General features: G+C 68.7%; 1 protein-coding gene across 2 annotated transcripts; it reads left to right on the top strand.

Annotated features, from left to right (window-relative positions):
• Window positions 1-6,314: 6,314 nt before the first annotated feature.
• PTGDS (prostaglandin D2 synthase) lies at window positions 6,315-9,637 on the top strand. 2 transcript variants are annotated; one of them, XM_060013238.1, is made up of 7 exons: window positions 6,315-6,483; window positions 7,312-7,451; window positions 7,558-7,634; window positions 8,176-8,292; window positions 8,430-8,531; window positions 9,099-9,124; window positions 9,491-9,637. In XM_060013238.1, the coding sequence occupies exons 1-6, from the start codon at window positions 6,370-6,372 to the stop codon at window positions 9,122-9,124; spliced, it is 576 nt and encodes a 191-aa protein (XP_059869221.1). In that variant the 5' UTR covers window positions 6,315-6,369; the 3' UTR covers window positions 9,491-9,637. The 2 variants fall into 2 exon arrangements, with proteins under 2 accessions (XP_059869221.1, XP_059869222.1); XM_060013239.1 differs by lacking the exon at window positions 6,315-6,483 and adding an exon at window positions 6,988-7,116.
• Window positions 9,638-9,885: the final 248 nt, after the last annotated feature.

The following is a 9,885-nucleotide window of genomic DNA, read 5'->3' as shown; positions in this document are numbered from 1 at the left end:
GAATTCTGAGCTGAGGGAGAAACCTGTCGCGTTTGTCCCGACGCTGGGCATCTCCCGGGACCACACTGCCGTTTGCCCCAAAGCAGCGCCGGGAGGTCTGCGGCAGCTGGGGCGGGGCACCGGGGGCCGACACTGGGGAAGGGGCCGGGAGCCTGAGGGCCTGAGGTGCAGGGGCCGGGCGGCAGTGTCCACTGAGGAGGGGCTGTGTGCCCAGCTGGGGTGGGCACCAGACCTCAGACACGCCTGTCCTGGCCCAGGTCCACCTGGTAAGCAGGTCATCAGGACCCAGGTAGCAAGGCTGGGGGCTGGGGCTCGAGAAGAGGGTCCCAGGCAGGACCCGTCGAGCAGCAGAAGGTCCCAAGGGCAGCGGCCAAGCAAAGGCACAGCGAGGGCGGCCCTGGACGAGGGGCACGGAGGAGGGGACTGAGGGGGGACAGCCTGTCAGATGGGGAGGCCAGGGCAGGGGAGGGTACCCTGAGGGCAGAGAGGACGCACAGGGGCCCGTCTGTGTGACCAAGGGAAGGAGGGGACAGGCCCGTGGGACTTGTGCTGGGGGCTGGGGAGGGGGCAGTCCTGAGATGAAAGGTTAACGCTGCAAGGACACAAGTAGGTTCAGGGCCTCAGAAGAGACCCAGCGGGTGAGGGAGGCCCCGACCCGGCCTTCCTTAACTGCGTCGGGAGCACGGAGCGGAGGCAGCAGGCCGCCACCAGGACCCCGGCCCCAGGCACCTCTTTTGCCTCTGCCCAGACCTCCAGGTGCCCCTGCTCCGACCACCTTCCCCCCTCCACACGGTCCCCCCACCCTGGGCCACCCCCTCCCCACCTAGGCCCCCCTGCCCTGGGCCACCCTGTCCCCTCGCTTCAGGAGTGTTTCCCAGCGTCCCTGGTGTTTCCTGTCTCTGGGCCTTTACACGTGACAACCTCACACACGCAGAGCTCACGTATGAGCGTACACCACTTACACACCCACACACGCACAAATGCGCACAGGGAGGATGCCCTCGGGTGCACGGACGCTCACAGGCACGTGCACGCCCTCTGTGCCCGGCGGCCCATTCTGCAGTGAGCCTGGGGCCCGCGGGCGTTGCCTGAGGAGCCTGGGCTGGGGGCAGGGGTTGTGCAAACAGGCCCTGCCCCTCCGACCAGCACTCAGGCCTCACAGAGCGAGTGTCCCCCGAGGCCTGAGGGGGCTGTGAGGAAGGCTGGGGCACTGGGGGCCTCCTGGGGCCCAGGCAGCGCCTACCGAGGTGAGGCAGCCAGAGGCCCTGCCCCTTTCCCTCCCTGCGCCCCAGGCCTCCCGCTCTCCAGCGCCCGCCCCGTTTCTGCCTGGCCTCCCCGCTCTCAGATGGCCCAGGCCGGGCCCTCATGAAATGCTGGACCCACCCCCTCTGGAGCCCAGCCTGGCCCTTGGCTGACCCCATCCTCACAGCCAGTCAAGGCCTTGCCTGTGCCTCGTCTCCCGAGGCCACATCTGTCCCCCTCACCCCTCCCGCACCAGGAATAAACATTTGGTGCCCAGATGGGCCGGCAGGACTGCGCAACGACAGTGGCGTCCTGGGGCTGATGGGCGGCACCCAGAGCCCCGGGTCGCAGGCCCAGGCCGGGCAGCCTGAGTGTCCTCTCTGACGTTTGTCCCCACTTAACTCCCCGGCAACCGCCCCCAAGGGCTGGGCACGCTCCTGGCCAAGGTGAGCCCTGCCCAGCACCACCCCTGCTAGGTGCCCCCCTGCTGCAGGCCTTGATCAGAGCCGTGGCTCCCACCCACCAGGGGTCACCTTGGGCCCTGAGTGAAAGGCAGGAGCGCCCACTGCCGGAGAATACTTAGGCCCAGGTCCAAGGACCTCAGGCCCAGGCCCCAGGGGTGGCCTTGCTTCCCCTGGCGGGACCAGGAGATCCTGCAGCGCCTTGGGCCAGCCTGGCATGGTCAGGTCACAGGGCGAGAAAACTTCCAGAATCAGGAGACTTCACCGAGGCCCTGGATGAGGAAGACCCCACAAGAAACAGGCCTGGCTTTGGGGTCCTTTCGGGGGGGGGCCCAGCCTGGCCGCAGTGACTCAGGAGGGCCCATCCGTCGATGCTCCCAGGAGACTGGTGCCCGCAGGCCCCTCCTACCCAGAGACCGCGCACCCAGCCTCCCACAGGTGAGGGGGCATGCCTTCGCTCCGACCGCCCCCCGCCGGGCTGGGTGCTTCTGGAGGCCACCTGCTCTGGTCACCCAATCCAGAGCGTCACACCCGTGGGAGGCTGGGGGCTGCGGGCCGTGGTGGGGGGCAGGCCGCTCTCCCCACAGCCCTGCCAGGCCCCTCTCTAAGGCAGAATGCTGCAGCCCCTCTACCTCCAGAGGCAGCCAGCGGCCCTGGGCTCCTGCTGGCCAGGAGGAGCCTCGGGTTGGCCGTGACCATCCTCGGGCCCCTTGGGGTCTGGCAGCAGTGCTTCATCCCACCCCCCTGGCCCTCCCCCAGCTTTGGCTCCTGGGGCAGCGCAACCTCCTGGGCTGGGAAAGAAGACGCCAGGTGGAGACATGGTCATCGCCAGGTGTCGACAGTGGCCAACCCAAAGCAGAGAGGGGACGAAGAGACAGAGGCCGGGCCAGCACAGGGGGAAGAGTGGGCCCCCTGTGGTCTGGGTAGAAACTCAGAGAGGGCCTCATTCGGGGACACTCCGAGTCTGGGATGCCTCCTTAAACTTCAGAGCAGCTATCCTCTGGGGAGCCCAGGCGGGGGCGTGGAGGGCTTCTTGCCCCCGGAGGAGCCCTGAGCTGGCTGTCCCGTCGGTACCCAGCCCTGGTGGTCTCGTGCTGCAGCCCCAGTGCCCCACCCCCACTTCCAGCCCCAGTGCCCCACCAGGCCGCACGGCCACTCTCCGCTTTGGCCATCTCTCCACCGGGCTGCCTCGGGCCTTTCCCAGGGCAGCCCTGGAGGCTGGACCCGTCCAGGAGCTGGGAAAGGGGGCAGGGAAAGGGGACGAGGCCTTCGGTGATTTTCTGGAGTCTTCTGTCTAGAAGCTTCTAGGTGACCCCGGGCGCTGCCCCTCTTCTACTTAAAATCTACTGGCTGGGGATCCCCCCATGGGAGGAGCATGCCGGATGGGGTGATCTCCGGGGCTGTGAGCCACCTCTGGATGGCGGGGGACAGGCCTGAAGGGTGAGGTGGGGTCCAGTGGGGCCTCCCCTGCCCACCAGCTCAGTGCTCCCTCAGAGCCCCTTCCCGCAGGCTGGGGGCACTGATGGCCAAGCAGCAAGTAGGTGGGGTCCGTGAGGTCCCTGTGAATCCCCAGTCCAAGACCAGCGGACACTCCATTAGCCACCGGTCAGCGAGAGGCCACCAGGTGTTGGGAGAGCCTCAGCTCTGAAGGGCCAACCATCTCTGGGGGATACTGCCTGGGGACTGGGACCCGTCACTGCCCCCCAAGGAGATCAAGCCTAGGCCTGGGCCCGGGCTTGCCTCTGACCTGCTGGGCCAGAAGCAGGGGGCTGGCAGCAGTGACCTCTCAAGGTCCAGGCCAACTCTCGGCATCCTTGTAGCCCAGCAGCTCCCCTCCCGGGCAGGTGCCCATCCCCCCGCACGCCTGGGCCTCGGGCTCCAGGGATACTGCAGCCTCAGCTCCACTGATCGCTGAGCAGCCAGGTCTGCGGCTCACATGCCCCCAGGCCCACGGAAGGCCTGAGCCCAGCCGCACCCAGAGCTGCCAGCTTCTGCGATGGGCCCAGAGACGGGGAGGAACCCAAGGCGGGGACCCCAGGCCAGCCTCCCGGGGGTCTCTCCTGGTGCCAGGGCTGGGAGTGGGCTCCTGAGAGGCCAGGGTCTGGCTCCCGGGCTCAGGGCAGGCACCCTGCCCTCTCAGACCTGTCCCCCTGAGACCCAGGGAGCAGCCCCTGGTCTGCCAGGACCGCGCAACTTGGCGCTCAGTGGGTGCCAGGAGGAGCCTCACCACCCCCATGTCCATCACGTACCCACCACCTGGAGGGCGGAGATGGCCCAGCCGGCGCTGCTGACCACACGCAGGGCCAAGCTCAGAGCAGAACGGCGGGGTGCAGAGGGCACAGAGGGGGTCCTGGTGCCCAGCCTCCGTCCTGCACAGCCCCAGGGGGAGGGAAGAAAGGGCAGAAATCTTGCAGGAGTTGCTGGCAATGGCCCAACCCTACCTGGACCTGGCAGAGGTGAATCATCGGCCCTTGGGGGGCCGATGCCAGGTGTCCCCATCAATAGGGCTCCCAGGGGGACCCCTCCTCCACCTGCCGGGCCCAGCAGTGCCCAGGAACCCACTTCCTGGGCCCCGAAATCGTGCCCTGGGTCCTCTGCAGCTGGGCCAGGCCCAAGCCCCCACTCAACTCCAGTTTGCTCAGGGTCCCCTGGAGCCCGAGTTCCAGGAGGACTGGGTAAGGGGCTGGAGGGGCACCTGAGGGAGAGCCCGGGGTAGGGGAGGAGTCCAGGGCCCCAGCCTCAGCCCAGCCCTGCCCACGAAAGGCCCCAGCGCTGCAAAGGGGTTCCCAGGGTAGCCCAGGGGCAGTGCAAGGTCCGGGCACCCGTCCCCACTCCTGCCTGCTCTGACGGACTGTCCCCACACGGCCTAGAGCATGAACAGTGCCTGAGGGGCGGGAGCTGATGGGAGGCCAGGCCAGAGGGGTGGGGGTCTCAGGCCTGCCTCTGCCCCCTCCCCTGCACCGTTGCCCTCCTTACCTCCACCCCCATCCCCCATCACACTCCCCCCCCCACCGCAGGTGCCTCCTATCTCTCTCTGCCCACCCCCCCCCGCCCCCCGCTTCATGTTGGCCTCCGCCTCGTACACCAAAGGCTCCCACAGCCCCAGCGCCGGTGAGAAAGTAGGAGACCCTCTGCACGGCACTGCCCACCCAGCGGCTCCCCCAGGCAGCCCCGCTGAGGGAGCTCCCTGGTGCCCCCCCAGAAAACCCAGTCTGCGCTCCCAGACCCCTGGGCCACTGGGGAGGGGCGACAAAGGGCGGGACACGCCGGCCTCACAGCCCCAGCGAGGGGTCCAGCCAGGGCCGAGCTGCAGGCACCCTGACCTCACCAGGACCCCCGTGGGCCTGATGCCCACCCTCCTGCCCCCACTAGGTGGGTGGCAGGGCCCATGCTGGTCCCATTCAGGCAGTTGCCCTGACCCACACCTCCCCCTCGATAATTTCCGGCCGCCTTGGGGCCATTCCAAAGCCCGAGGCCAGGGCTGCCAAGAATCCAGCTCCCGGGCGGAAGGTGCCAGGCACTGGGACGGGAGCCCGCGCCCTGCCGGGAGCCGGGCCTACGTCTAGGGGTGACCAGCCCCTGTCCCCTCACCGGCCACAGCTGCGTCCCCTCTGTGTCTGCACCACACACGGGACCTCCTTCCCCAGCTTCATCCCTCCCAGCCCGTACCCCAGATACTCGCACCCACCCCACTCACCGTTGCTCAGAGCCGTTGACCGCACTCAGTCCTGTGCTGAGGCCCTGGCTGGCCTGGGGTGGCCTTGGACAGAACCAGGGGGACAGGTGACACTTGCCAGATGTGAACAGGGCCCGGGACCCCATCAACCCAGAGAGGCCTCTGCAGGGAGGCGGCCCTCTCTGTAACCCGCTGCCACTGGGGGAGGTACCAGCCTCAGCACCCCAGGTAACAGGACAGGCTGAGCTCCACAGGGTGGGCGGGACTGGTGCAGGCGGGGATGCGTGGTGCGGGGGATGGGCCTACGCCCAAGGCCAGAGGGGCCCCGGGCTGAAAGAGGTGCCCAGGGGCCCCAGCCAGAGCCCCGACAGCTGGCCGTCAGGGGAGGCTGTGCCCAGCACATCCGGCCCTCGGCCTCTGCTTCGGGGACAGATTTGACTTCTTTACCGTGGCCCAAGTTTCCCGTCACGCCGGGGCCTGCTGGGCCTTTCAGGATCAAACTCATACAGTGCAAACGGGGCCTCGCTTCCCCTCCCAGGGTCGCCAGGCTTGGAGATGGAACAGTGGTAGGGCTTGGGCTGGGGGCGGGGGGTTCCCAGTCCCCGGTGGGAAGTGACCAGAGGCCCCAGAGGCAGGGCAGCACCGAGGCTCTTGCCCCCTGCCCCCATCCAGGCTGCTGCGGCGGGTCTTTCTGGGACTGGAGAAAGGACCAGCCACGCAGGGGCCTCTGGCCGCCCGCCCCCGCTCACCCTGCTGTGGCAGCGCCCAGGCCTGTCCTAGTCAGTGCCTCTTACATAAGCAGCCCTGTGGGGGGCTCAGTGGCCGCTGGGCTCAGCTGCCCTGTCCTGCCCCCAGCATCACGAGCCTCCAGTGGGCTGTCCTTGTGCCCTGGGTGGAGGCCAAGCCAGGCCCATAAATAGGGGTCTCCCCGGTGGCCTCCGCGCCTCCTGCCTGCCTCTCTGCCTGCGCTGCCTGCTCGGCTCTGGGAGAATGGCCGCTCTGAACATTCTGTGGACAGGGCTGGCCCTGCTGGGGATCCTGGGGGTCCTGCAGATTCCAACCCAGGCCCAGGCCGCCCTGCAGCCCAACTTCCAAGAGGACAAGGTGAGGGGCTCCTTGCCGGGTCCCCAAGGCGGGACAGGGCCGTGTAGGGAGCAGGGTGCTCCCTGGGGCCCAATTTTCTCCCTGGGAAGGGGGTGCTGAAGGGAAGGAGGGCTGGACCGGCAGGAGGAGGCTGACCACGAGAGGCCTTCCCGGGCAATTCGCCAACCAAGATCTGGGTACATTACCCCCGACTGGCAGGGAAGAACCTGTGTCCACGAGCGCCCACACGGCACATGCAGACACGCGGATCACCTGCGTGCCCGTCAGCCCTGACCCAACACGGTTAGCCCAACGAGCTCACGATGCCCAGGGAAAACAGGCACACCTTCCACACCTGGGTCCTAGGACACACCTCCGTGGGCGAGCGCGAAGATGGGGATGCTGCACAGGGCGGCGCCAGGGGATGGCCACAGCAACCGAGTGCGCGCGCGTTCGCGACCCTCCCCCCACTCCCCGCGCGCGCGCGCGCACACACACACACACACACGCACACACGCACACGCGCGCACAGCTGGCGGCGCGCTCCCCCTCGGGAGCTGTGGGAACAGTCGGAGTGGGTCTCGCAGCCCCGCGCCCTGCTCCGACCCCTCCAGGGACGGCCTCGGCGCCCTCTGGCGCCAGCTCCACGGCCAGGCAAGGCCGGACCCAGTGGAGGGGGAGGGGCCGGGCTGGAGAGGAGGGGGAGGGGGAAGGGCGGGGGAGGGGCGGGGAGGGGAAGGATGGGGGAGAGTGGGGGAGGGGAGGGGAGGGGAGGGGGAGGAGCGGGGCGGCCACCATGGCGCGTCCGGGAGGGTCCCGGCTGACCAGGGTGGGGGCCGTTCGCCGCAGTTCCTGGGGCTCTGGTTCACCTCGGGCCTCGCCTCCAACTCGAGCTGGTTCCTGGAGAAGAAGAAGGTGCTGTCCATGTGCAAGTCGGTGGTGGCCCCCGCGGCAGACGGTGGCCTCAATCTCACGTCTACCTTCCTCAGGTGGGCGGCGGGGCGGGCTTCTGGGGCCGAGAGCTCCCTGCCCATGGTCGCGGTCTAGGGACAGCCCCCACCCCTGACCCCTGACCCGCGGGTGACCTGCCCACAGGAAAGACCAGTGTGAGACCCGGACTCTGCTGCTGCGTCCTGCAGGCCCCCCAGGCTGCTACAGCTATACCAGCCCCCGTGAGTGGGGCCCCTCGCCAGACCCCAGGGTCAACTCAGGAGTGACACCTGCTGGTCGGGGACTCTGGGTGACACCCTGCCCTGCAGTACATGGAGGGGGGCGGTGATGGCTGCTCTGCCAGGATCGGCCTGGATCTGCCCCGGGATGGAATCTCCCCAGCTGTCTGCTGCCCCGTCCCGCTGCCCCCAAGGCTTCCCCCACACCTTCCGCAGCTCTCCGCCCCAGGACCTCGGGCCTCCTCACTCCCGGCCCGGGAACGACCTCCCCGCTGCGAATCTCTCCTCCTCCCGAGAGGAGTTTGGCTGCAGAGTTTGTGGCTGTCCCATGAACTCCCGATTTTCTGAGCCTGTGTGTTTGCTGGGCCCCCAGGACTTCTGGTCTGGGGCCGCTGGGCTGTGCTGGCAGGAAGCAGCGGGCTGGGGAGGGGCAGGGAAGGCAGCTGGACAGAGCGTGGGGCATCAGGGCCCCTCCCACGCCGGCCCACAGAGGCGCCCTCCCCAGGGGTCCCCGACCCACCGCGGTTGTCTCCTGGGCCCCCAGACTGGAGCGGCAACCACGAGGTGTCGGTGGTGGAGACGGACTACGAGGCCTATGCCCTGCTGTACACCGAGAGCTTCCGAGGCCCCGGCCAGGACTTCCGCATGGCCACGCTCTACAGTACGTGCCCCACGCCAGCTCCCGCCGCCCGGCCTGAGGCCCGGCCCACGGGGCAGCTTGGGGACTCCCCAAGCCTGGGGGTGGGGGCCGAGCGAGGTCTCCCGGATGGAGGCCAGCGGCTTCTCCTTCTGCCCCAGGCCGCACCCAGGCCCCCAAAGCTGAGATCAAGGAGAAATTCGCCACCTTCGCCAAGGCCCAGGGCTTCACAGAGGATAGCATTGTCTTCCTGCCGCAGACTGGTGAGGGGCCGCTAATCTGACGGGAGGGATTAAGGTCAGGTTACAGGCAGACACACGGTCTCCTGATTCGGGGGTGGCTGAGGCCTGGGGTTCATCCGGCCGACCGCCCGCTGACCGGTACACGGCCTCCAGAGTGTGGGCGGTCTGTCCTCCACACCGTGACCTTGGCCTGAAACACCCCCTCCCCGTGTTCACCACGCACCCACTGTGTGCCAGGCCCCGGGTCGGCCCCCAGGATACGTAGGCCCCCAGCCCGGTGGGGGGCAAGCCCTAGGGGTGGGTGTGCCCGTGGGGACACAGGGACAAGCGCCCTGGGCTCAGCACGGGCTCCCCGAAGTCTCAGCGCCCACGGCCTCCCTGGGGCAGGCAGCCTGCTCTGGGCCCCCGGAGGGACGGGACCCCCTCCTTGTTTGGAGGAGCGGGGCCAGGGAGCGGGGTGGTGTGCTGCAGTCAGCAGTTTGAGGGTCAACCGAGACGCTCTCCAGGGCCGCGGGGTTAGCGACAGGTGGGGCGGGGCAGGTGGCCCGGCCTGGGGCGCTGACCGCCGTCCCGGGCTTCTCTTGGCAGACAAGTGCATGGAGGAGAACACGTAGGTGAGTGGGGTGCTGGGGGCCGCCTTCACCCAGCGGTGCCCGCCCATGCGTTCCTTCACTCACTTGGTCGCTCAGTGCACGCTCCCCACAGCCCCACCCACCATGCAAGGCTGGTCCAGGCCCCTGGGGCTGCTCCGAGGAGGAGGGGGCTCCACCGGGGTTCCGCGAGGTCGCTGGGGTAGGAGGGGCTGGCGGCTGGAACAGGAACCGGGAGGGGAGGGGAGGGCAGGGCGGGGAGGCCCCCATCAGGGGGTGGGGCCCTGGGACGGCCATTCCCCCGTGGCCTGCAGCCAGCAGGGGCCTGGGGCCCGGGGCCCGGACTGCGGTGCTGCCCGCCACACCGACAGGTCCTGCTCTCTTGGCTAGGTGACCCCAGCCCTCAGGACCTGGCCATGCTGCCCTGCTCAGCCTTTTCCTTCAACACCCCCAAGACCCCAGCCCCGGCTCCTGCGCCACCGGCCCTGCCCCTTGGGCTTTATCCCAGCTCTGAGAATAAACTCCGGAAGCAAGTCAGCAGCCTGGCCTCTGTCTGTCTGTCCTGCAGTCGTTGCCCCCCTGGGCCTGGCTTTGGCAGGCCCCCGGGACCTGACCGCCGCCCTCTTAGGTCTCCCTACCCGCCCTGTAAAATCCTGGAGGCTGGCTCTGCATGACACCCCCAAGGGGTGAGCAAGGGCCCGCTAGCCAGGTGCCTGGTGGAGTGGAAGACACGGCTGGGTCAGAAGCCAGGACAGCTTAGGGGAAGCGCCAACGCGTCCCCCACC

Source organism: Delphinus delphis, chromosome 6 (genome assembly GCF_949987515.2).
Source record: "Delphinus delphis chromosome 6, mDelDel1.2, whole genome shotgun sequence".
NCBI classification, from domain to species: Eukaryota; Metazoa; Chordata; class Mammalia; order Artiodactyla; family Delphinidae; genus Delphinus; species Delphinus delphis.
The sequence above is the reverse complement of the archived record's forward strand: the minus strand, read 5'-3'. Positions and strand labels throughout refer to the sequence as shown.